The 26,661-nt window shown below is 32.1% G+C and overlaps 5 protein-coding genes across 7 annotated transcripts; 2 read left to right on the top strand and 3 right to left on the bottom strand.

Moving 5' to 3' along the window:
- Window positions 1–180: 180 nt before the first annotated feature.
- Mrpl18 (mitochondrial ribosomal protein L18) lies at window positions 181–1,855 on the bottom strand. The gene is made up of 3 exons (XM_083049923.1): window positions 1,567–1,855; window positions 776–889; window positions 181–677 (listed from the first exon to the last, which is right to left on the bottom strand). Exons 1-3 carry the CDS (start codon window positions 1,740–1,742, stop codon window positions 446–448), a joined length of 522 nt encoding a protein of 173 aa, XP_082906049.1. The 5' UTR covers window positions 1,743–1,855; the 3' UTR covers window positions 181–445.
- A 1-nt stretch (window position 1,856) lies between these two features.
- Window positions 1,857–4,859, top strand: LOC145942822 (PHD finger protein 12). The gene is made up of 6 exons (XM_083049883.1): window positions 1,857–1,971; window positions 2,039–2,321; window positions 2,468–2,667; window positions 2,784–3,058; window positions 3,184–4,217; window positions 4,368–4,859. The coding sequence occupies exons 2-6, from the start codon at window positions 2,274–2,276 to the stop codon at window positions 4,749–4,751; spliced, it is 1,941 nt and encodes a 646-aa protein (XP_082906009.1). The 5' UTR covers window positions 1,857–1,971; window positions 2,039–2,273; the 3' UTR covers window positions 4,752–4,859.
- Window positions 4,860–4,963: 104 nt separating this feature from the next.
- On the bottom strand, window positions 4,964–6,120 carry LOC145942838 (GPN-loop GTPase 3). The gene is made up of 3 exons (XM_083049918.1): window positions 5,912–6,120; window positions 5,625–5,818; window positions 4,964–5,551 (listed from the first exon to the last, which is right to left on the bottom strand). The coding sequence occupies exons 1-3, from the start codon at window positions 5,954–5,956 to the stop codon at window positions 4,969–4,971; spliced, it is 822 nt and encodes a 273-aa protein (XP_082906044.1). The 5' UTR covers window positions 5,957–6,120; the 3' UTR covers window positions 4,964–4,968.
- Window positions 6,121–6,223: 103 nt separating this feature from the next.
- Window positions 6,224–18,149, bottom strand: LOC145942831 (uncharacterized). Of its 3 annotated transcripts, none has more exons than XR_014426425.1 (7): window positions 18,046–18,149; window positions 15,287–15,505; window positions 15,097–15,200; window positions 14,638–14,975; window positions 14,062–14,548; window positions 13,216–13,333; window positions 6,224–6,412 (listed from the first exon to the last, which is right to left on the bottom strand). XR_014426425.1 is itself a non-coding variant. In XM_083049897.1 (5 exons), the coding sequence occupies exons 1-5, from the start codon at window positions 17,769–17,771 to the stop codon at window positions 14,121–14,123; spliced, it is 1,206 nt and encodes a 401-aa protein (XP_082906023.1). In that variant the 5' UTR covers window positions 17,772–17,956; the 3' UTR covers window positions 13,910–14,120. The 3 variants fall into 3 exon arrangements, 1 of the variants encoding a protein (XP_082906023.1); XR_014426424.1 differs by lacking the exon at window positions 18,046–18,149 and adding an exon at window positions 15,862–16,095; XM_083049897.1 differs by lacking the exons at window positions 6,224–6,412; window positions 13,216–13,333; window positions 18,046–18,149 and adding an exon at window positions 17,655–17,956 and having other exon boundaries at window positions 13,910–14,548.
- LOC145942817 (uncharacterized) lies at window positions 17,185–24,928 on the top strand. The gene is made up of 7 exons (XM_083049867.1): window positions 17,185–17,481; window positions 18,111–18,201; window positions 19,914–20,117; window positions 20,205–20,346; window positions 20,497–20,696; window positions 20,787–20,939; window positions 21,753–24,928. Exons 1-7 carry the CDS (start codon window positions 17,448–17,450, stop codon window positions 23,113–23,115), a joined length of 2,187 nt encoding a protein of 728 aa, XP_082905993.1. The 5' UTR covers window positions 17,185–17,447; the 3' UTR covers window positions 23,116–24,928.
- The last annotated feature ends 1,733 nt before the right edge of the window (window positions 24,929–26,661 follow it).

Below are 26,661 nucleotides of genomic sequence, written 5' to 3'. Positions count from 1 at the left end.
AACCTGTATATGTGTACATATATCTAACTTAACTTGAATTTTCTATTGTATAGTCACTACGATAAGTAATGTAATAATATTGCAATTATATTAAAAATCTTCTAAATATCATTATATACGACGGAATGTATACTTGCCTTTCTTTTGGATAATGATGTGACACTTATAAGTCAAATAGCATTATATTTCTAGTAGATTATAGATGTTTATTTAATAGTGATATAATTATTTATTTTTACTTCTTATAACGAGATTGTAGCGTACAAAACTTGGCATTTCACAGTGATTTAGATGCTACAATAATAAGATACACACAAATTGCACCAAGTTCAATTTTATTCGCCTCTCACAAGTAGCACCATTGGAGCCGTACTGTCATTATTTATATAGCACACACTTTGTTTCTTGTATTTATTTACATTATTACATAGAAAGAAACATGATACTATTCATGGATCTCCCATGGTTTTTGTGGTCGATTTCTGTCCCAAGAATTTGGATATTTATACACTGGTGGTTCAGTCAGATAAATTCCATTGTTCTTCAACTCATTAATTAATAACTCACATTTTTCTCCAACTAGCGCAGCGTCGACTTTTATTTCGCAAATCCCAGACTCCAAACAACGCTGAGCCAACACACGTCCCACATTAATATAAGCTGCACCATCAGTACCCCTGAGAACATTCATATTATATGGCTAATTAATTGATTAATAAAGCTGGCTGAGAAGAATAATAATAACAATGAACGATCTAAATCTAAGAGTCTGTACCGATATAGCTGCTTCTTCAGTGCCCATTCCATACTGGATGCTGTGATAACCACTCCATTTTCAAAGTGCCGGACTTCCGCAGTAACGTAACGAGGTTTCTTGATCAGATACAACCTGTAAATCGAATGACATAAAGAATTATAATTATCATATAAAATTATTAGTCCAAAAATGACCTATTATAATGTATATTTTATTTTATATGTATATATATGTTATATTGTATATTTTTATATATATTCTCTTATAAGGTGTATGTATATACATATACCGGGTGTCCCATTTTAAAGGACCCACTCAAATATCTCAGAAACACTGCGTTAAATCAAAAAATGTTTCCTACAAAAGTTGTAGGGTTTCGAGGGGGACATAACATAGTAATATTCATACGACCTTGGGCGGCGTCTCCAAAGTCAAGTGAAGGTGAGAATAAATTTTTTAAATGGAAACCCATATTTTTTATTATAACATCTTTTTCTACTAATTAATTTGAACAACTTTTATCTGAAGCATTTTTTTGTTTTCTTCAAAATTCATTCTCACCTTCACCTAAGGTTAACCTACACTAACCTTGGAGACGCCGTCCAAGGTCAAATGAATATTATTATGTTATGTCCCCCTCGAAACCCTACAACTTTTGTAGGAAAGATTTTTCGATTTAACGCAGTGTTTCTGACAATGAGATATTTGAGTGGGTCCTTTAAAATGGGACACCTGGTATATATTAAGTTCGAGAGCAAGTGTGACAAGTTTGAAGAAACAAGCAAAGATTCCATCTACAGCAGCCTTACTTGTGCCAATAAGCGCGTCCGGGTTCTTCGAGATGATACCCTGCGGGTTTCCTCGCTATCCTCAGCCGCTCTAAATTTCGCGGATTCCGATTCACAATCTCCGCACACATCTCGATCGTTTCCGCATTGCTGTGCAATTTTCTGCGAAATAACGCGCGTACGTTTGCCGAGTACATTGTACGGATACTTTGTATCGTTGGGAGACGAAAGAGTAATTATTATTTATGACTTCGGAATTCTCGTCGATGTAAAAATGTAAATAAATATCACGGCTCCGCATGGACCACCGCCATTGATGGAACAGACTAGATTTTTCGCGCATGCGCGGTATCAATAAAGTATCTAGTGACATCTAGGTATCTAGTACTTATCAAGCAAAAACACATGTGCTTGTACCCGTCTGACGTATGTGCGAAAAATTATAAGGGCAATGTTTAAAAAAAAATAGATAATAAATTATACATGATTTTAGATCTTTTTTTCAACAATTATGACGCATAAATATCTATATCAGATATAAACTAATCATCTAACAATAAGAGGTCGCTACAAACGTTATATATATATATATATGTATATGTATATGCTTGTTATATATATGAGTTTGATGGTAGTAGGATAAGAGAGTAGTGAAAAGTAGATATTTTAATTGATAGAGGACGAGGAAATAATTTTGATTACTTGCAAAATACTGACGCGTATTCCAAATGAGTACCGTCGAGTATGGTTTCCCGACCATTGGCGGATTAATGCCGGTAAGCAAAGTAAACGAATCTATCTCTCAGTATAACATAGAGCTGTAGAAGAGGTGGAGAGAAAACTGTACAGTTTAGTTCCACAGTCTCTTTAATTGCTATTCTTGAAAGATTATTTCATCTAAATTTAATTGTCTTTCCATTAGCAAATACAAGCCCTCATAGCACCACCGGTATCCGAAGATTCCAAGGCGGCTAAAACAAAGAAGGAAAAGGAGGAGAAGAAGCATCCGTACTTCAAGAGACGCGGTCGTGGTCACAATCGTGATTTCTGTGATGCTTGCGGAGATGGCGGAGAGCTTATATGTTGCGACAAATGTCCAGCTTCCTATCATCTACAGTGCCAGTAAGTGTGATTGTGTAGTGCGATGGCTGTACCTGTTTTGGATGATTTAATAATATTTATGATAAAGTATTGCATCCTTTTATATAAAATATAATTTAAAAATTTTTACCTTTTAGCTATCCCGCAGTGGATCCTACAGATATTCCTAATGGAGAATGGTTGTGTTATGCCTGTCGCTGTGCTTCTAAAAGAGAACTTCTGGATAGCAAAGGAAATGAAAAAAAGAAAAAATCTGCACTGGAAGTATTAGCAATGGCAGCTTCTCTGGTAAATCCAAGAGAGTTTGAGTTACCCAAGGAGTTACAATTGCCTATAATGTTCCCTGGAAGCAATAAAATGGATTATGTGTCTGGTAGAAGAGGTAAACAGTTTAGTTCGTCGTACAATAATGGTAAGCAGATTAAGATTATGACATGTTATTTTTTTTTTTTTCCCCCCAAAAAAAGACTTGAAATATTAATTGATTTAGATTCCTATTGTGTGATATATAAAAGATCAACATATATTCTTTTCCAGTTGGAAAAAGTCATTGTTTGGACAGCAACTTAATGGTTCCACTGCCAGCTCGTCTATGTTTCGAATGTGGACGTAGTTGTAGAAAAGCTCCACTAATCGCATGTGACTATTGTCCATTGTACTTTCATCAGGATTGCTTAGATCCCCCGCTAACCGCTTTGCCTATCGGCAGATGGATGTGTCCAAATCATCCAAATCATTTCATAGATCAGAATCTGTTGACTTCTTGTAGAGTGACAGAACGCATAAAGTTGTGGGACAAATATGCCAATCAACCGATAGATCAGCATGCAGTAAAACTCGACTTTTTGCGTAAAGCGCGCACTGCCAATCCGTTATTTCGCACGAAAGTGAAACTAGAAGGTCGTCCAAGAATAAAAGTTCCTCCCAGTGTAAAGTTTCATTATGAAAATCCGCCGCAATTAGATCCTGTACAGTTTTATCAAGACAATCTTATATGGCCTGTAAAGAATACTGTAGACAGAAATGAGCAGCGTGAAGGTTCTGAAAAAGCAGACAGTAGCAATGATAATTGTATAGAAAATAAAAAAATTGAAGAAACTGAAATCAAAGTGAAAGAAAATAAAGAGGGACAGGATACAATTTCGGATGAAGGATGCGATCGACAGAAAATATCGGATATAAATGAATGTACGAATATAGTAGACAGCAAGATTACGACAGATAGTTCCAAGGAATCTAATAATCTTGAATTTTATGCAAGATATTGTGGTTATAATGGTTATAATATTAAAGAAGGCATCCAATTATTAGAAAGACCAGTGTTGGAAGCATTAGCGCGACAGAGATTAGAGCAGATATTAAATCCAGACGGGGAGAGTTATGAAACAATAAATTGTCATAGAAGAGCAAGAGCCGTATTATTTTCTTTAAGTCCTAGGCCTAATCCACCAGCTTTCATAACTCACAGAACATTTGTTATTGGCAACGGTTCCAACTGCGACTTGGTTTTATCCAATTATGGTAACTGTGGATTTACATCTTCTAAACATGCAATTGTATTTTTCGACGAGGTAAGAATGAACATAATATATTTTTCTTTAAAAGCATTTATTTAAGTCAGATTAAAAGAAAATTATATATATGCAAAGTTTTTGAAGTAAACGTGGCATAAAAGATGTGTGCGATTTTTCTTTACTTATTAATTTTCGTCTTTGTTGCAGGCGACTCAACGTTATGAATTACTCAATTACAGCGAATATGGAACAATAGTGGATAATGTGCTGTATTCTTGTGATTATACTCGCGTTTTAGAAGAACAAGTAAAAGAGGAAAAGAAGACCAAAGTAACAAATGTTACCAAAGAGGAAGAAACCTCTGAAATGATAAAAACAATTCTACATAAGAAGGAAACAACTTGTTTGCAAGATCATGCGCACAAGAATGACAAGATTTTGTGCAAATGTAATACAAAACATAATACAAAAAACGCAGAGCATTTAGAGGAAGGATGGGAAGGAAGTGCAATTATCGCGCACGGCTCAACCATTACGTTTGGTTGTCTCACATTTGTATTCAATACATTGAATTTTTATGTAGATAGATAAAATTCTTAAAATGTAAATATCTTCTATTGTACAAACAATTTTGTAAATCAATACTAAGTAAATTATACACAGACAATGTTTGTCACATTATATTTTTTTCTGTTCTCTTTAATAATCTGCTAAATATATGACAAATGTTCTAGATATTTATTATATACAGAATTATAGAAAATCTAAAGTTTCTCATTAAATAACTTTAAGTTCTCATAAAATAACTTTAAGATTCATTTATTTCATTATCTGGTTCATCAAAGTCTCTAACTTTTACATCTGCATCTTCACCATATTGTATAGTATTATCGATTATTAATTTAATATCTGCAATACTTTCTTCATCCTTGATATTTAACGGCAAGAAACGCACTAAGCTATAATCTGTTATGATTTTACCAATACTTTCTGTAAGACTGCGATACCGATCGTTCCATGAGTCTTCTTCCGCATCCATTAATAAACTGTGTGGATCAGGATCTATATAATTGTCTAATCTTTTTTGCGCACTCTTTGATAGCAAGTCCATTTTACTAAGAATATTAACATGTGGAATTTCTAGATTTATCATTGCACTAAGAGCAGCCAGAGTACCGGATAGAAACTTTGACTCGTCAATCATGAATTGGACGTCCATCAAAAATACTCCACATATATGAAAATTAAGATTTTGCAGCATGGTTATCAGCTGTTTTATCACAGTCATATGAGTATATAATTCAATTTGTCCTGGACAGTCAAATATTATATAATCCTCGTCTGCATCACCTAATTCCTCTACCAGCCAGGTTGCGTTTTTAACTAAATATCTATGTAAGAAAAAATATTTTTATATAAATTAATAATTAAACCATTAATGCATTCAACAGAGATGTAACTTACTCCATGCAGAATACAAGACCGCCGTTGGGTCCAAAGTTAAATACATCCTCCATGGCATCATCCAATTGAATTAACTCTCTTATATCTACCAAGGGCTTGTAATCGAAATATTCTGCTGCAGGATCTAAATTTACAACGTCTATCGTTTTCTTTGAGTCGATGCCATGTTGTTGCATAATTGAACAGTAGGTGGACTGTTAAAAATTGTATAGATGTTAACAGTGTGTAATTTCATTAAACATATATATATTATTCAACTAATATTTGATAAGTGATGGATTCATTACCTTACCAGAACCGGCTGGTCCCATTACTAATTGAGCATACCTCATTTTGATAACCAAAAATACGTATAAACAAAATAAGAAATTTCAATTTGGAATGTATCTGAGAAACGTGTTCACAGAAATCGTTTAGTTCATAAAATGTTAAAATACAGATTATAGAAAATTATTGTTTTATAAAAAAACTGCATTGTATGTAAACAGAACCCACAACCATCGTGAATACGATATACGATCTACGATGCAAAAATATCAAGTGACGCAAGACCTAACACACTCTGTAATCATAAACATAAAATATATAGATAGATATACCTTTTTTGCGAAGTGGATTTGCGGGAAAGAACCAATAGCATCTCGGCTCAAAATACTATTCACCAATCACAGGTAGCCGAATCTCAGAACATTGAAGAACTGTTCTATCTATTTTCACTTTATCTATGATATGTGTATAGATGCGATATTTTTGATATTTAGCGCCATTATTATCTCACATTATTCAAACTAAAATGATAAATAACTGTTTTATTATAATATTTAATCAATAAAAGTAAAAAATTGCTCTTTTTCATTATCTTAAAACAAAAGAATTGAAAAAAGATGTATTGTAAATAAGGTTTGTACTCATTTTTAAAATATGTAAAGACACATATATATATATATATATATATTAATTTTTGGAAATCATAAGTCTTTATTTATATAATGTTATAAAATCGCACGATTTCTTAAATAATTGCTACAACAAATACAATATAATCTATCGAAATATGTTCAAAAATACATAAAAGTTACATTAAATAAAACTTTATAAATGATTAAATATAAAATATTAAATTTAAATATTAAATAAAAATATTGAATAATTTTCTTTAGATAAAAAAGTATAAAACTTTGTTTTTTAGGAATTTTTTTCTCTTTTATTTTTTTAAAAAGTGAATTTAAAACAAAAACGAATTAAAAATGCAAAATATATTAAATTTTTATTTAATAAAACATTAATATTTATATTAATTATAAAACATTTATTTTTATCCCGGTGAAAAATTTTATATATATAATATCATATATATAACAATATAAAATTATATAAAACTATATAAAATTTATATATAAGTTTATATTGTTATATATAAAATTGAAAAAATAAAAAGATATGTTAGTTTTAGATATAAGTACACATAATGGTGATGTTTACACAGACACACAGACACACACATGTGTTTGATCGAATATGATCGGATATTTATAATAATAATCAGGTATATTATTTATTGCAGCTTGTTTATATATAAATGTTTAACAAATTTGTAACTTACTTTCCGTACCATAGATTATATAGCCGTATTTAACAGAATATATTGAAAATTTTTGTATTTTTTTATATATAAAAATGTTATGCAAAAATCATTATTTTTACGATACACGCATATATCTATGATATTGCGGTAACGATTATTTTTGCATAACGAACATTTTTATATATAAAAAAATACAAAAATTTTCAATATATTAATTCTGTTAAATACGGCTATAATCTATATGGTACGGAAAGTAAGTTACAAATTTGTTAAACATTTATATATAAACAAGCTGCAATAAATAATATACCTGATTATATTATTATAAATATCCGATCATATATCTATGTGTGTGTGTGTGTGTGTCTGTGTAAACATCACTATTATGTGTGTTCTTATATGTGTATACTTTTATATCTAAAACTAACATCTTTTTATTTTTTCAATTTTATATAATGTGCTCTTTATAAAGCAGATTATAATACAAAAATATATAAATCGATAATATGCTCATTGCATAAGTCATGATATGTGTATGAAACAAAATTGATATGAATAACATTTCTCTTATCATCTTATTTATCAACGCGTCTATATATATAAAGTGTGAGGCTGTGTGAGATATAATTAGATATGTATATATTTAGAAAAAGTATATATAGCAAAATAAGTATAAATAATAATATATATACCAATAGATGTGTGAATATATCTCTGCCTCTTTTTTAAATAATACTAAAACCAAAAAAAGTGCATATATATATATATGTATGTATATATATATATATATATGTATGTGTATATATATATATATATATGTATATATATATATGTATATATATATATATATAAACATATATGTATATATTAGATAAATATAATTATACATATAAATATATGCGCATATAGATACATATAAAAGTTATAGATATTATATAATAGTATACGTAATAATAGGGTAATAAAACGTACGTCAAAATATTTCAGAAAATATTTTAGAATGTATTATATTTTTGTAGTCGGGATCTTGTGATTTATAATACCCTATTATATTTATAGCTTGTATGATATTTGTATTAAAATAATCAGCATATTTATATTCCATTCCTACTTTCTTCACAATATCCCATTTCATACATAGCTCCAGTTGTAAACTTTTAGGAAAGACATTGGATTTATGTAATGCATAGATACGTTCAACAATTGTACCCAATGAAAGCGTTGTATAATTATTTATCCGATCTTCAAAATAGTCTTTGGCAATCTGTTCTGCTTTGACGAATAGAGCGGTCAATAACACTATGGGCACAAATTTTGAACCATCTAATTCGGGGATAATTGAAGCAATTATGAGGGACCAGAGCTTTTTATTTATGCCAGGAAACGTTGTAAAAGTGAAATGTGAAAGTGAATTTATAGAGTTATCCATGTCGTCAGGTTCATAACCGAACCAATGAAAAGATATGCTTGGAAAAGATTGTGTTATTCTAAGCCCGGTAATTGCATGTTCATCATCACAATGTCTCATGTCATCCTCCTTTATATAATATTTTTGTTTCATCATGTCATATAAATCATATATTATTTGCAAAGTAAAATTTTCGCTTCTATTTTGTATATGATATAAATAACATATAGTGAAGATATCAGCAATCAAAGACATATTGTTAAAGAATGTAAATGATTTTATTTCTGATGTGATGTGGTCAAAATAAGTATAAGTAATATCTCTGTAAAAATCAGGATTATATTTAATTTCAAAGCCATAACTTGCATGTTTGTCTCTCATATATTCGATGACTCGTCTTGGACTAAAGTTTGATTCAGGAAATAACGTTTCATACGAGGGAAATTCATCCAAAAATTTGATCTCGGCAATAAGTTCTCTCTCAGGTTTGAGCCGTTTGCATATTAACTCTTTTATTAATGGCTCTAATAAATATTTTTCATCAGTAATGATTGCGGGTGGTTCGACTGGGTCCATATTAAATTAACTTGCAGCAACTTTTGAAAGCTTCCCTCTTGTCCAATATTGTATAATGAATATCGACTAAATGCATGCACAATATAATTTTAGCTTTTGAGTTTCAAAATACATATATAATAATGTACACGAATTTAAAAAAGAATTATTAACAGTCTATTATTACATTTTATATATTGTATGTGTAATCACACATTCTGTTTACTTGAGATTTAAAAAAAATAAAACAGAAAACGATATGAGAGTTATTATAGATTTTTAATAAATAGGTTTAACTTTTCTTTCGAAATATATAAGACGTGTATTTCAAAGAAATCGGCAATAAGAGCACTATATATATATATATATATATATATATATATATATATATATGTTACATGTATGTACATACTTGATAATATTGCCTTGCAGAAATTAGATAAGTTTTTTCTGATTCTGGAAAATTTGAGTTACTTTTATTTCCAACGCACACAAACATAAACTATTAAAAATTATGTATTCTCGATAAATATATAGAATATAAACATACATTAGTTATATATAAATATACGTATGTATAATACATATATGTTTATAACTATGTATGTTTATATTCTATATATATTTATGACCTTATTATTGTAACTTGGTTTCCTTATATCAACTTTTCGTTATCAAGAATACATTTTTAATAGTCTATGTTTGTGTGCGTTGGAAATAAAAGTAACTCAAATTTTCCGGAATCAGAAAAAACTTATCCAATTTCTGCAACACAATATATTATCAAGTACGTATATGTAACATATATAATGCTCTTATTGCTGATTTCTTTAAAATACACGTCTTATATATTTCGAAAGAAAAGTTAAATCTGTTTATTAAAAATCGATATCGCTCTCTGTTTTATCTTTTCAAAATCGCAAGTATAAACGGAATGATTACACGTACATACAATATTATAAAATGTAATAATGAACTATAATTTTTTTAAAACTCGTGTATATTATATATGTATTTTGAAACTTAAAAGCTAAAATTTTATTGTGCATGCATTTAGTCGATAGTCATTACAATATTGGATAAGAGGAAAGCTCAAACGTTGCTGCAAGCTAAATTAATATGGACCCAATCAAGATCCAACAACCACCCCCAGACATTGATACGAAATACCTATTAGAGCCATTAATAAACGAGCTAAAATGCAAATGGTACAAAACTGAGAAAGAAATAGCCGAGATCAGATTTTTGAAGTCATTTCCCTCGTATGAAACGGTTTTTCCTCAATCAAAATTTAGTCCAAGACGAGTCATCGAATATATGAGAGCCCAACATGCAACTTGTGGTTTTCAAATGAAAAATAATCCTCATTTTTACAGAGAAATTACTTATAATTATTATGACCACAACACATCAGAAGTAAATTCATTTACATTCTGTAACAATATGTCTTTCGTTGCTGATATCTTCACTATATGTTATTTATATCATATACAACAAAGAACCAAAACATTTACTTTGGAAATAATATATAATATATATAATATATTGGTAGACAAATATGATATAAAACTTGACTATATTAGGCCTTATGATGCGATTACCGGGCTTATAATAACACAGTCTTTTCCAAGCGTATCTTTTCGTTGGTTTGGTTATGAACCTGACGACACGGATAAATCTATAAATTCATCTTCACATTTCACTTTGACAATGTTTCCTGGCATAACAAAAATACTCTGGTCCCCCATAATTGCTTCAATTATCCCCAAATTTAAAAAAAAATCAAAATTTGTGCCCATAGCGTTACTGACGGCTTTATACGTCAAAACAGAAGATATTGTCAAAGACTATCTTAGAAACAAGATGAATTATCATGATTATGTAGAGCTTTCATTGGACGCAATTTTTAAACATATCAATGCATTATATGATTCCAAAGTCTTTCCTAACAGTTTACGATTGAAACTAGGCAAAGAATGGGGTATTGTAAAGAAAGTAGGAAGGGAATATAAATATGCTGATTATTTTAATACAAATTTCGAACAAGCTATAAATATAATACGCGATGTTAAATCACAAGATCCCGACTGCGAAGCAATAATTTCTTTGTTAAGAAGAGAGTTCTCATAGAATATAAATATGTTTTGGCGTTTTATCTTGCATTACTCTGTTATTATATATACTCTTATATATATAGATATACGAATACTTTTGCTACAAAAATTAATATGTTAAGTGACGTGTCGGTTATCGATAAGCAACATAAATAAACAAATAGCTCAGCGCTTAATGACGATTAAGTAATGCATATTATTTAGGAAACGAGAATTATTCTTTTGTGACATCTTTTTTATTATTAACTTGGATTAATATTTAATTAAGATTTTATGTAAGTAACGATTATAAAATTGACAATAAGCATTATCTAAAAGAAAAGAAAAAGAAAATCTAAAAGATCCAATTCTATTTTTTCGGAAAAAAGCTATATATAATATATATATTATAATATATGTGGATAATATATAAATATATATATATGTATATACATATTTATATATCTATAGTTGTGTTATATATTATAATATATCTATAATTTATGTCTATGCATATTTATATATATAATTATATATATATTTATCTAAATATATAATATATATAAAATATATATGTTTATACGAGGGTAAATCAAAAAGTAAAGGGACAAATAAAGAAAAACACATTTATTTTAACCTATGTGGAAAATTTACATATCATTTTTCGACATAATCCCCACCAACATTGATACATTTGATCCACTACTTAACAAGCTTCTGTATTTCATCCTGGAAGAAAAATTTGGGTTGGATGCGTAGCCAGTTATGCATCACTATAATGACCTTCTCATCCAAAGAAAATTTTTTTTCTCGTAGTATTTTTTTTCTTTTTTTTTCATCTTTTCGGTTTATTAAAAGAAGAACTACGAGGAAAAAATTTTTCTTCGAATGAGAAGGTCATTGCAATGGTGCATAACTGGCTACACACCCAACCCAAATCTTTCTTCCAGGATGGAATACAGAAGCTTGTTAAATAGTGGATCAAATGTATTATCGATGTTGGTGGGGATTATGTCGAAAAATGATATGTAAATTTTCCACATAGGTTAAAATAAATATGTTTTTCTTTATTTGTCCCTTTACTTTTTGACTTACCCTCGTATATTTAAACATTGCACTTTTTTCCAGCTTTAGTATTTTGTTTAAAAAATAAGAGGCAAAAAATATTTATTAATTTATATATATATATATATTACTTTTTTCAATCATGCAAATCTCATTATATTTATATCTAATTTTATATCTCGCAGCTTCATTTTTATATAGACGCGTTGAATCATTGATCTCTATAATATATAGTATGTACGTTGAATAAATAAAGTGGGAGAAAAATTCAATATCAATTGTTTTTTATATACATATCATGCGACTTATATACAATGCTTATTATCGATTTATATTTTATTTGTATTATAATAATATAAAATTGGAAAAATACAAAAGTCACACTTTTAGATAATGATATTATATACGCCGTATAAAAGACGTATATATACGTATATATACATATAAGTACATATAAGAACACGTAACAATGATGTTTACACTTTACACACACATGTAATTTAATCCATCACTCTCAATACAAGTTCTCATATATGTAATTATATATATAATATATGTAATTTAATTTTTATTGAATATGATCATATTTTGACAGACCATATTTATTGTATAATATTATATTTATTGTAGCGATTATTTAAGAAAGAATGTGATTTTATTTTCATAAATAAAGACATGATTTCCAAAAATTTATGTGTTTATATTTCAAAAATGAGTACAAACCTTTACATCTTTTTTGAATTCTTTCGTTTTAAGATAATGAAAAGGAGTATTTTTTTACTTTTATTAATTAAGACAAGAAGGTAAGACATGAGGGTAAGAAAGAAAATTTAAGAAAGTATAATATTAATTTTATGTGCATCGCAAAAAGAAAAGTATACTTACTCCTTGTCTTTCACCAGAAGGCACTTGATGAAATCTTTCGCGTCCTCGGAAATCTCGGCAAAAGCTTCGTGATCAAAGTCGTATTTTGCGATAGTGACGTTGGCCATTGTCACTATATCTATGTAGTATTAAAAATTAGACAATATAAATAGAATATGATAAATATACCGTAATGTTAATGAAATCACTAATAAATCTCTAAGTATATATTGTAAGTTATATAAGTAAAAGTAGTAAAAGTGTTTCTGGATTTGAAAACAATTGCCGCTATAAGTTTTTTTTATTTGGTATAAAGAATTGGCACTCACAGCATCAACGCCATTAAATCTTGTTCATTTATACATATATTCATTTATACAAAACTTAATAACTATTTTTTAACATTTAACGAGATATTATTAATTGGCAAAATGTCAAAGATTGATTGACCAAATGAAAAATAATTGATAAATGATCATAATTTAATTAATTATAAAATATATCTTTTTTGTTCAATTTGCTTCCATTTTTCCGGTTTTGTACAATTATTTCATAAGATTGCAATTTCGTTTCGATAATATAATATAAATATAATATGGAAATATGAATATCAATTTTTAAACAAAATTTAAAATATATATAGCTTTTACTTAAAATGACATTAATCTAATTTATATTTTCATATTATATTTATATTATATTGTCGAAACAAAATTGCAATCTTACGGAATAATTGTAGAAAATCGGAAAAATGAAAGCAAATTGAACAAAAAAGATATATTTTATGATTAATTAAATTATAATAATTTATCAATTCTTCTATCTAAGTCAATATGTCTATATAAGTATAAAACAAATGTATATTACCAATGTTATTATAATATGCACAGAAATAAATTTTTGAATATTTATTAAAACGTTTTCAATTAGACATTGTCATTGTTATCAGTTGTTAACATTGTTTCTCGTTCCATCACCATCTTTTCTAAACTGTAGGGCAAATTTACTCCCATTAATCCAGATAATATGCTCTTTTTAGGTATACCAGCGTCTTTTCTTTTCTTTCTTTGCTCTTTTTTCGATTTCTTCTTTTTCTTAAGTTCATGACGACGTTGAATATGTTCTATCAACTTTTTTTTCGTCGTAAGACCTATAGAACATATATCGCAATAAAATTTTTCTCCAAGATGCTTAACTCTTATATGTTGCTCCAAATTGGACTTAAATAAATAAGTCTTATGACAATTATCATATGGGCATGATACAACCAATCTATTTTCAGAATGTATTCTAGAATGTATTCTCAATCTAGATTTACTGAGAAAACTCTTGTCACATTTGTTGCATTTATAATCTGAAACAAAAATTAAAATACAGATTATTGTGTTAAAATTCACTGCTAAATTATATATTTAATTTATTTCTTTGTAATATTTTTCATACTTGTTACATGTTTAGCTTTTCTATGTGCGCACAAAAGTAGCCATTTATCAAACACCTCCGAGCATTCGGATACTGGACAGGGATAACTTTTAGAACCCCTTTCATGTACCTTTCTATGTCGTTTAAATTTAGCGACATTTGTAAAGGTTTTGACACATTTATCACACTTGTAAGTAATAGATCCAAAATGTATAGTTTCATGTTCAGCTAATTGATGCTTCTTACTGAAACTTTCACCACATTCCTTGCAGAAAAATTTTTTATTTTCACTGTGCATCTGTTTGTAATGACGTTTCAAATTGTGAAGATAACTGATTGACAATGAACATTGTGGACATCTAAATTTAACAAAACAATGTGTTAAATGTAATTTATAGGAACAATATATAAATCAATTTGAGGATATCATATAAATTGTATAAATTAAATCGTAATACATATTAATATATATGTACATACTGGTATACTTTCTTCACAGAATTATGCGTTTCCAAGTGTCTTTTCAAATGACTAGAATTGGTATATGACTTTGTACACTCTGGATGATCACATTTATAAGGTCTCTAAGTATAAGAATCGATATATTGTTATTTTATATAGTTATTATATGTAGTTAATTATTCTAATTTAATATATCTATAATCAGTACCTCTCCAGTATGCGATCGTATGTGTCTTTGTAATCTAGAAGGTCGCAAGAATACAGCATGACACTCGGCATAAGTACACTTGTACTTCTTCTTAGCCTGTTCACTTTCGATGTAAATATCATGTTTATTCTGAAGATCAGATGCAACACTATCGCTATCCTGATCTTCCGTATGACCCATTTTAATGTCGAGTATTTCAGTTAAATAGAGCTCTTTACACTGAAACAGTTTTTACATATATATATATATATATATATATATATAATGACATGTATCTATAAAATTATCATGTATAGATTTAAATTATTAAATCCTTAAATTAAAAATTTAATTTTTTTAAATTGAAAAAAATTGTCTTAATAACCAGATACGTTTAATCTGTCGATTTTGTTATACTTTGTATAAAATAATGAAATAAGTTTAAGTATAAGCGACTATGCATAAGGTTATCTCAAATAATTATGTGGAAAATTCTTACATATAATGTCAACCAAGTTTAATCATATATAGTTTAGTATATAGAACAAGAATATATATAATACGCAAATTTTCTTATTATACTTTTAATTATTTACCTAATTAATAAAAGCCACTGACAAAAGGAAAAAATAAAAAAACTACGCACGACAATACAAAGGTTATAAACAAACTGTCGAAATACCACGTGATATTCTCGATTGAATGAATTTGCGCATGCGCATTTTTAAATCGATACTCGAATGTATTATCGATACTCGAAGTTCTCTCGAAAGTTTGAAAGTTTGAAAGTTTATTGTTGATTCTTTCCGGATTCTCACCATCTCCGGTTAACTCAATCGGCCGATTAAATTTAAGAATTACCAACTGCAAAGCTATTATTAATTATTATTATTTATTTATTAATAAATATAAATATTACTTTTGACATTTCAATTATACTTTTAATTAAAATAATTAATTTTACACACTTATTTATTATATGCACGCGGCGCAATAACAATATTTCACAGCTGTCAAATATAATAGGTTGTGTCAGTTTTAAGTTTTGCAGTTGGCAATTCTCTTTTTACTAGCGCGTTCTTTATTAAATATAAATTAGATAAGATTTATTAAAATTAAAAAATTCTGTTTAGTCTTTTAAATTTAAGTTTTAATTTACTCTTGCAATACATGTATATTGAAAGAAATTAATTAAAAGTAATTCGATGTATTAAAAGTTACTCTAACTAATTCGTTCTAATTTTTTCATTTTAAGAGGCAACAGATCTGTCTACAATCTATATAACTTAATCATGATCTACCAGATTAGCATACATTTTCAAAGTGCCGCAAGATATATAAACGCAATATTGAGCATGCACGAAGAATGTCTTTCTGCTTTTATATTCCGGCTTCAACTTAAGACGATTAGTGAGTTTGACTTCATCCTGTGACAGAGACGTTTATTTCTCCATATGATAATAAATCAACGATGGTTATATACACATTTGCGTTAAAGTTAATCGGAATGCTATGTGTGCTAGCTGGAATTCAGGTCACTAAAAAGCAGGATTGTAATTGGGTCAAGCATGCGTGTACCTTGTTTAAGATTTTGTACATTAAATACATTTTTCTCCGATATTATTTATCATCAGTTATTAGATATATGATCGATCGGATTGTAGAGTGGTAATTTTTATTAAAATACCCACTAATTATATTCTCACGTGAATTTTACATCTTTACAGCAAAGATTTGAGGATCATTGTGAAAGTATGTTATGGTGGAGAGAAAAGTGTGGGTGTCACGCGCAACAGGAGAGAAAGAGAGAGAGAGACAAAGTCAGCTATTTTACCCCACCATCTCGAGATTATTGAGAGCCACGTGATCAACCAGGAGAACCCGCGGCGTCCGCCGAAAATCTAAATCCGTCCCAGCCGGGGAAGAAGAGAAGAGACACCCGTCTCTCGGCCCGTGCGACACGAAAGCCGCGCCGAGGATAGTCCATAATCGCCCGTGGTTCGCGGAGGATCGCGATCGAAAGAGAGAGACAGAGAGAGGTGCGAGAGATTAGAGATTCCGCGCCCAAAATTCCCTTCGCGATCCTCGCTCGCGGGGGAGAGAGATCACCGCTTCTTTTTCCTCCGCACCCCGAAGGGAAGGCGGCGACGACGACGATTCGCCGCGAGGTCGCTCGAGGAATATGATCCGCGTGGACGAGTCGGATCCAGTGGGAGGTAAGAGAAACGAGGGAACGAGAAAACGAGATTTTCATCGCGAAAAAAATTCGCGAGCACTCGGTTTTCGAGCGGAAAACGCGTTTGCGGAGAAGACGAAGAGAGCGCTCGCACTGGTAAAAATGGCGCGAATCATTCAGCCAGCGATCATCGTATACATATTATGTATGTACGTTCCGTTTATTAATCACGACGTCGATGATCGTGTCGTTGTCACGGCTCATGGACCGCTGCCGGATCCAAGTCGATGCATTTGACGATTTCAATTCTAGTAATACGGAGGAATGCATGTTTTACACGCGCACATGCACCTCGGATAAACATAGGAAGGCTATTCCGAAATTGTGGCATCTTTAATTTCTGTGAAGAATAATCAAGGAGAGAAGAGATATATCAAACGTACACGCGATACTTAAAAATAAATGGACAAAGACATAAAAAATATAATTAAATAAAAAGAGAGTATTAAAAATTGTATAACTTGAATAAAAAGTTAGAGACAAAAGGATGGAAAGAAATATCAGTTCGATATTTCTTATAAAAATTTACGCGATTTTCGCTTACATGTCTCTTTGCATTCTTTCTCCCTGCATGAACGATTGTTGCAGTACTTATACGATTGCTTTCAGAGATCGAGCCCAGCTTCCCCTATCGAGATGTGACGATACGTCGAGGAGTCGAGTTCAAGGACGATTATGACATCCAGGCGGAGCTCGGGCGGTGAGTGATTAAATTCGTCGATCAACGGATGCGTATAGACATCGAAGCGTCGTGCCAACGACGTGTCGATCACGCGAGATCGGCTCAAATTAATCTCTCGATGTGGTGGTCCAGCCTTGAGATTCCTGCCTCGAGAATTTTCTGGAAGTCGACAATTGGCGATTAAATTAACGCAGTTAATTATTCAAATTTATAATACCTTCTGTATTTAGTATCTTTTCGATATATATGATCATATGTGTCTCTCTTTGAATTGAAAGAAATATTTTTTTGAAAAAATTTTGAAAGGCAGTAGAATCTCCAGGATATAAATTGCTTACTTCTTCTCTTCCTGCTTCGAGTCGTCTCGGATGAAGATGAAAATATTTATCGACGATCAAGGCCGGATCAAATTTAGATTTAAATAAAACATTGGACGCCTTATATAATCGCAAAACGCTCTCTTATAATGTTCGAATTTAATATATTCGATGATAAATGAAAATACTCGAGTCACTGGCCGATTTCCACATTAGCAGAAACGGAGTACAGTTTCTCTCGGTACAGAGTCGTTGTCATGTTGTATACTCTCGTGCACAACAGGTGCACGTCTACGTCTGCGGAATGCAGTGCGAATTGATAAGGAATGCACACGCGTGTGTGCGATAGAATAAACGCACGCGTGCGGTTTTATTCTCGTACGAGCGATCAAGGACCTACGATGTACCTATAAATAATTCGTTTTCTCTTCACTCACACCTTGAGTTAGTGACGGTACGTGTTGTCAAATCAGACGGACGTCTCGTGTCTTTGACGATCTTGACCGGTGAACTCGACCGACTCGCCGGCGCTTGGAATGTCATTTGACAATGAAACGATTGTTCACATGGGAGCTACGTAGATACTGTAGATATAGACCTGTAAATAATATTTTAGCTGTAAATAGATTATAAAATAAAATTTTTAATTACAAAGTATTTTTTAATAATATTTAATTACATTGATTAAACTTTTAATTATAAAATAATAAATCGAAAAGGCTCATATAAATACAATTCCAGGGCTAGTAAGAGCTAGACACAGATGTTAAGTGCAATAAAATCATTAAAACAAATTTTTTAAAATAATTTTGTTGCATCTAATATCTGTGTCTGGTTCTTTTTATACCTGAATTTTAATTATAAATTTTTTATTATAAAATAAAACTAGAAAGGAAGATCAATTCTTTCGTGAAATCGCAAAACCTTTGAAATCGGAGATGATATTATATATATTATTAAACTCCAAGCTCTAATGCAATTAATGAATCAATAGTTTCTAAGTATAATAATATATAATATTAATGTATAATAATAATAATAAGAGAATTAAAATAATAGTGAAAAAAATGCACTCGACGTTTGTTGAGTATTAGATAGGAATGCTAACTCAATGATTTACATGTCGACTTGGCCTCGTGACAAAAATGTTATATTCCGTTGCGCTAGCCAGGGATATACAAGCAGCTTTGGCAGGTGTTTATCATTTTTTTACGAGCGACTTCCTGTCAACTCAAGGATTCTGCATTCTAAAAATTGTGCGGCGAACCTTACGTCGAGAGATTCACGAATCTCCGCATAAGGACAAAAACAAATTCACAAAAAATACGTAATATTTATAAAAAATATATATAAATGAAAAACCCTCAGTCACCTTCGATTGATCTTGCGCCTCTTTCGCTTCATACTTTTTAGGGGAAAATTCGGCATTGTTTATCGATGCAAGGAAAAATTGAGCGGCTTGATGCTGGCCGCGAAAGTGGTGAACATCATGAAGAAAGAGGACAGACGAACGGTCCAGAGAGAGGTCGAGATCATGAGACGCTTGCAGCATCCACGATTGATTCAACTGTACGATGCCATTGATGCGGGGAAACAGATATATGTTATTCTAGAATTGTACGTGTCTTCTTGCGGGTAAACAACATAAAAAGAGCCTCGTGTTCTCTGCACAATTACTTTAAGTTTTCTATCATCTATTAAAAGGATCGACGGCGGCGAGCTCTTCGAAAGAGTGATAGACGACGATTTTGTACTCACGGAACGCAGTTGCGCCGTTTTTATGCGGCAAATATGCGAGGGAATGGAATTTATGCATAGTCAGAAAATCTTGCATCTCGATTTAAAAGTAAGTCATTAGAATTTCATTACGATTGCGGTACAATTGAGATGTTCCAAACTACAGACAAAGATTCATACCTGATAGTTGTATTTTTTGTAAGAATATATTTGCGTTTATCTCGTTTTTATCTCTTTTTATTACTTGTGTTACATGTAGCCCGAGAACATCCTGTGTCTGACAAAGGAAGGTAACAGGATTAAAATCATAGATTTCGGTTTAGCGAGGGAATACGATGCGAATAAGAAGTTGCAGGTGTTATTCGGTACACCTGAGTTCGTCGCTCCGGAAGTCGTAAACTTCGATCAGATTGGATTCGGTACCGACATATGGAGTATAGGTGTTATTTGTTACGTCTTGTAAGTAGTATAGGTCATGTGTGCATGTATTATTATAGTCACACAAAAGTCACGCGACAATTGTTTATTGAAATTGTTTACATTGTATAGGTTGTCCGGTTTGTCACCGTTTATGGGCGATACGGATATAGAGACAATGGCCAACGTCACTATCGCGAAATACGACTTTGATCACGAAGCCTTTACCGAGATTTCCGAGGACGCGAAAGATTTCATCAGGTGCCTTCTGGTGAAAGACAAAGAGTAAGTATGCTTTTCTTCACGATGCACATAAAATTAATACTATACTTTCTTAAATTTTCTTTCTTAGTCCCATGTCTCCCTTCTCTTGTCTCTTCACTCCTTTTCCTCTTCATATTTCATCTCATGTGTTTGTTGCTATTGTTGTGAAAAATTTCCTCACCCTAATCATCCTTTTTCATTCTTTGCGAGGGTATGTGCGATGGTTCATACGAGCAATTTGCGTTTATCATGGCTATCCTGGCTTTCATTATTATTATTATTAATTATTCCAAACTACTTTTTGATCAACACGTGTATCAATATCGGTAAATATGACTTTACCGGTCCCTAAAGAAAGGACAAAGGAGTGATTCTCTATTTTGTAATTAAATGTATGAAATACGATCGCATTCCTGATAACTCTAGCAGAAAGTATGTTGTTCCGGTCTTGTATAGCAGCTATTATTTCACTGCCATTGCATTCAACAACGATTTAAATGCCACCAAGAGCGTCATCCAAATCAAACGACGATGTAACATCGATATATAACGTTTCGCTCGTCGGTTAGCTAATTTCTCGAGAATTTTGCACACATGGACACACACTATCTACACGTATACAGACACATATATACATACATACACAAACCCATAATATACGAGTCTGCATCTTCATTGAACACATTTTTGTACCGCATTCCTCGTCTGTACGTTTTCGTCTTAACTGTTCGCTCTTGGACCGCTGAACACATGTGTCTCTACGGGGCAAGAGAAACCGCATCTATCGAGCCTAGAGAACGACTCTCCTCACGACGGGCCTTTCGAATCTTTCAGAAAGCGAATGACGGCGGCGCAATGTCGGGAGCATCGCTGGCTGGCGAGAAAAACGAATAAGACCAGGACTGAGAAGGAGGTCGCGGGATTGGCGGCGGCCAAACGGATGGCCTTTATTGAAAATCGTCCTATCGTAGGTGTCATCCGCGACGGGAACGGCAGAGAGGAGCTGGACGTGACCAAGGACAATCTCAGGATGTTCGTCGAACGTTGGCGGGAACACCCGGACAGTCCTTACACGATCGATTCTTATCACTCGGCCGTACCCAGAAATCCCCCATCTCGCGAACACCCTGATGAATCGACGTCCCTGCGAGGTCACAGTCCCTCTCCCTGCGACAGTCTTCGCAGCAGCAGCACCCAATCGGAGAAGGTGGCGGATTCCATGATCAGAGATAGCTATTCCACTCGTCTCTTGTCCGTGCCGAGTTTCAGCTTGTCCCTGGAAAGAAGAGCTTCCGAAGGTACAGAAGCACGAAATCGTCGCGATCCCGTTAGCCAGATCGCCCTGGCTGAGGAGATCATAAGACTATCCGAACACCTTCGCACGATCGCCTTGGGTTCGCAATCGAGCGAGGACGACAACGGACGTGCGACGAGATCGGAGATGCAGCGTTCCACCAAGAGGCTCGATGTCGGGAACAATCGTGGCAACTCGTACTCGAAGAACAACGTAACCACCAGCGTGACCACCGTGTCTCGCAGCGAAAAAGAGAGCAACGAGATCACGGAGAAATTGTCCAGCATCGCCCAGCAACGGAAGCTCAACGGGACGACCTTCCATAGTAGCCGTAGCTTCGACAGACACGACGTCGACGCGAATCCTGAAAATCCTGTGTTTGTAGCCCTGAGAAGAACCAGCGTCAGCGACGGCGAGATGTCCGAAAGACACAAAGAAGATCGAAAGTACTCCTTCGAACTCTCCAAAGCGGTCGACAAGTTCAATGGGACGACGACTATCGGCAAAACGTCTTTCCAGGCAACATCTTCCATTAAGGACGACAAGGAGGAGATGGACTTGATGCCTCCGTGGCGACGATCACGCGCGAAGCGATCCTTCGGCGAGACCAGTCGGGACGTGCCGAGGATATCGAATTTGCGGGATCTGCATAAGAACCTCAACCTCGACGAGCCTGGCAGCGCCAAGGACCTGCTGTTACATCTGTTGGGCGAGTGGGAGGACGTCACCGCGACGTCCTGCGTCAGCAACATCGGCAGGAAGTCCGTCAGCCTGGATTGGTGCACGGGAGACACGGTCGCCAGGAAGACGATGAACTCGTTGGCCGAGTACTTTCAGTCGAAGCAGCAGAAAGCCAAGTCTCCCGATGTCGCGTCGTCCATGTCGCCGTCGATATATCGCTGAGCGATATCGTTGTACCTGTTTTTACGAGTGTTTCGCGTTATAGTTTCGCGCGAGTCTCTTTTCTCTTCTTTCGGTCGTAAACCTTGTTTCGGAGCTGCTGAAATAGTTTTTTGGCACTCGAGATCGGAAATGTCAGATTTGCCCGGAGCAATAATATATATATATATACTCGTACATAGCTGAAAGCTATAACGAATCTCAAACAATTGTGCAACATTTGATGGGAATTGGTTTTTTTTTAAATTCGGAATTAACTTGACAATTGTTGAATTTCTTTTATAATTAATTTTAGCCAACAATTGAGGAGATTTATACATAAGTAAATTTTATATCGCAACTCTAGATAAAGGTGTATGATGTCTAGAAATTTTATAAACAATTTATTTAAAAAATTAGACGTTTAAAAAATCTTTCTTCTTCAACTCATTATAATTCATTTGCCTTTAAAAATGTCAAATAATAAGTTTGGCAATCAATCATGTTTTTTTGTTCATTTTTGTTTAAATAAATAAATTTTTCAGACTCCTTGTATGCGTATGTGTGTGTGTGTGTGTGTGTGTCTCACTGACATTGTATTGAATTATGATGTGAAAAAATCGAAATGGTAAAATACGAGAAAACTAACTTTATTTTAATGTATTTCGTAAGAAAACAAAATACATAATTTCACATAATTTATTGTTTCTGAATTTCTGACGTTATAATTCAACACGGTTGCAGTAAACAAACGAGAGAAGATTGCGATAAAACACAAAAAGAGAGAAAGAGAGAAAGAAATGTTTTTTAAATGTATTAAAGATGATGTGCGAATAATATAAAGCAGAATAACTTTTCAACATCCTGCTCTTAATTCTTGATTTATTGATCGTAATTTAAATCTGTCAGGCTCGCATCTATTTCTCGCAAATTTGTTTACGCACTCGAGCAAAATTCCTGTAATTTTACGTATCATGAAACTTTAATACGCATATAAAACGTCATGAACCATCGACTGGGAGATTCTCTTTTTTATCAAACGTTCGAGTACGCTTTCAGAAATAGATACGACTTTAATGGATTCATATGTTAAACGGAGAGTTAAATATGACTAATAGAGATAACCCTCGACATATATGAATGCGCTATTGAGTTGAGCAATATTGAAAAGGTCATATAAATCATTAGTAAAATCTGTACGGTCATAATTTGTAGTCGGAATCTCTAAGGAAAGGATAAGAGTTTCTATTATGCACCATTGACACACCCTCAAATCGATATTTTTGTACGCATCGGTATAAGCTCTTTATACTTTTCATCGAAATATGCTTGCAAAACGATTTCAAAATTTCCTGCAAATTAATATTCCATCATGATGCTTCTTCTAACAATACAAAAGTATATAGCGCAACAGCTTCTCTTATTGATTCTGAATTTCAACATTCTTCTGTAAAAACGACAAATTTATTTCAAGCATTCAAGAGAGTGCAGGATTTTTATATTTAATACATTATTATTATAATTAATAGCATTATAATTTGTCGTATATTGTAATAATATTAATTACGAGAATTATATATAATATAGTAGAATAAGTTTAGATTTTTTACTAAATATATATGACGTACAAAAAATTCACGAGAGAATTAAAAAGTCGAGAGTTGAAGTAATATATATCTGCGCACATATTTTTCTTGTGTCCAATCTCTGTGTTCATATACTTATTTATATTTAATATAAATCACGATACGCACAAACACATCGTGGAAAAGATTATTGATTTTCATTACTTTCCCCACGTGAATGGATATAGAGAAATATTGATTTAGTTTTTTTCTTACATCTAGGAAAAGACCATCCGCGGCAAAACTTATAGAGCATCGTTGGCTGGAAGCCGCTTTGGAGAATCCAATTCAGAAGCATCGATTGAAGCGCTACGTCATTAAGAAACGCTGGGTTAAGGCTGTTAATACCATTTTAGCGTTAAAACGGATGGGTGCGCGCTTTGACTTTGACTTGGACTTGATTTAGTATTCGATATAACAATCGCGATCATCGAGAGTGACTTGACAGAGGATTTTGTCCGATCGCGCACATTATTGTCAATTCGATTACCTGTATATCTGATCGAAATTTCGTATTATTTGATAATGTGCACAAAATCGAGACTCGCTCCTTGATAATGTCTGTATGATATATATATATATACAGGATGTTTCTTAAACATATGTCAAGAATTCAAGGGGTGATTCCTTGAGTCATTTTATGAAAATGTATACCTTTGATGATTTTTTGAAAATCACTTTGTTTTGAAAATACAGGGCGATAAAAATTTATAAGAAAATAATTAATACCTGTAAAAGTTATTAATGTAATGTTTAAAGAACTTCTTTGTTCTTACTAGTGATCCCAGCAGAATGTGTTGAAAATATTTGTAATGATATTATTGTTGTGAAAATATTGTATTTCTTGTGTATCGCCCTGTATCTTCGAAACGAAGCGATTTTCAAAAAATCATCAGAGTATAAATTTTCATAAAATAATCCAAGAAATCTACCCTTTGAGTTTTTGACATATGTTTAAGAAACAACTTGTATTTGTACTTTGTATTATTTCGTGTATAATGTTTTTTTTCAATGCATTGTTTTGTATTTTAAATTAAAAATCATAATTATAATTGATAAATAAATAATTGATGGTAATAGCGACTAAAAGAGAAAATGAGTGACATGTTTATTCTACAAAAGCAATGATAGATGCAGTGTGTATGTATATATGTGTGTGTGTATGCATCTGATTTGGCTTCATATAATCTCTATATCTCTTATTTATAATTGACTAGAACAACACAAGCGCGCGCTATACGCGCGCGCCATTCTTCCATTTTGTATAAAAAAGAATGATATTTTTATATAAAGTTTGTTTAAACTTGATTAATATTTTTTGATAGAAATCAGCCGATTAAAGCGTTAATTTGTTAATTAAATTTTAAAATAATAGTATGTAATAAAAATTATAAAATAATATGTTTTAAATAAAATGTTATAGTACTTTAAACTCGATTAATTTTCGCAAAAACTGTTTAAACTTTGAATTCAAAAATTAAGGCCTGTGTAAGTCGTAGAACATTCGCTGTGGGCGCGTTTTAAAAATCTCTTCAAGACCTACAAAATGAGCCCTCAGCGAATGTCCTACGACTTTCAGAGGCCTTAATTTTCGCAAAAAACGTTTAAACTTTGAATTCAAAAATTAAGGCCTGTGAAAGTCGTAGGACATTCGCTGAGGGCTCATTTTGTAGGTCTTGAAGAGACCTTTAAAACGCGCCCACAGCGAATGTCCTACGACTTTCACAGGCCTTAATTTTCGCAAAAACGTATATATATCCTGTATATATATATATATATATATATATATATATACACTCGATGATTTTATTTAACTGAAAACATTCGAGTATTCCACATAGTTATATAATTAATTCGTTATAGTGAGACAAATTGCATGCAACATCTTGAATTTTTTTCTGAAATTGCTTTTTACTAATATAATTATTATTTTAGATTTATTTGA

This window comes from Prenolepis imparis, unplaced genomic scaffold (assembly GCF_030444845.1).
Source record: "Prenolepis imparis isolate NDT839.2.m4 unplaced genomic scaffold, iyPreImpa1.0 SCAF_11, whole genome shotgun sequence".
Taxonomy (NCBI): Eukaryota; Metazoa; Arthropoda; class Insecta; order Hymenoptera; family Formicidae; genus Prenolepis; species Prenolepis imparis.
The sequence above is the reverse complement of the archived record's forward strand: the minus strand, read 5'-3'. Positions and strand labels throughout refer to the sequence as shown.

Bases quoted from the DNA above. Each gene is read 5' to 3' on its own strand.
- Mrpl18 (XM_083049923.1), bottom strand. From the start codon at position 1,742: ATGTACTCGGCAAACGTACGCGCGTTATTTCGCAGAAAATTGCACAGC. The intron at 890-1,566 runs GTAAGGCTGCTG...TTCGATTTACAG, and splicing joins GGACGCGCTTATTGGCACAA to GTTGTATCTGATCAAGAAAC. The intron at 678-775 runs GTACAGACTCTT...GAATGTTCTCAG, and splicing joins CTGAAGAAGCAGCTATATCG to GGGTACTGATGGTGCAGCTT.
- LOC145942831 (XM_083049897.1), bottom strand. From the start codon at position 17,771: ATGCATTCCTCCGTATTACTAGAATTGAAATCGTCAAATGCATCGACT. The intron at 15,506-17,654 runs GTACATACATAA...AAACTGTTTCAG, and splicing joins TCGTGATTAATAAACGGAAC to TGTAAAGAGCTCTATTTAAC. The intron at 15,201-15,286 runs GTACTGATTATA...TCTTATACTTAG, and splicing joins TACGATCGCATACTGGAGAG to AGACCTTATAAATGTGATCA.
- LOC145942838 (XM_083049918.1), bottom strand. From the start codon at position 5,956: ATGAGGTATGCTCAATTAGTAATGGGACCAGCCGGTTCTGGTAAG. The intron at 5,819-5,911 runs GTAATGAATCCA...AATTTTTAACAG, and splicing joins GACCAGCCGGTTCTGGTAAG to TCCACCTACTGTTCAATTAT. The intron at 5,552-5,624 runs GTAAGTTACATC...TTTCTTACATAG, and splicing joins GGTCTTGTATTCTGCATGGA to ATATTTAGTTAAAAACGCAA.
- LOC145942817 (XM_083049867.1), top strand. From the start codon at position 17,448: ATGATCCGCGTGGACGAGTCGGATCCAGTGGGAG. The intron at 20,347-20,496 runs GTAAGTCATTAG...TGTTACATGTAG, and splicing joins TCTTGCATCTCGATTTAAAA to CCCGAGAACATCCTGTGTCT. The intron at 20,697-20,786 runs GTAAGTAGTATA...TACATTGTATAG, and splicing joins GGTGTTATTTGTTACGTCTT to GTTGTCCGGTTTGTCACCGT.
- LOC145942822 (XM_083049883.1), top strand. From the start codon at position 2,274: ATGAGTACCGTCGAGTATGGTTTCCCGACCATTGGCGGATTAATGCCG. The intron at 3,059-3,183 runs GTAAGCAGATTA...ATTCTTTTCCAG, and splicing joins TAGTTCGTCGTACAATAATG to TTGGAAAAAGTCATTGTTTG. The intron at 4,218-4,367 runs GTAAGAATGAAC...TCTTTGTTGCAG, and splicing joins CAATTGTATTTTTCGACGAG to GCGACTCAACGTTATGAATT.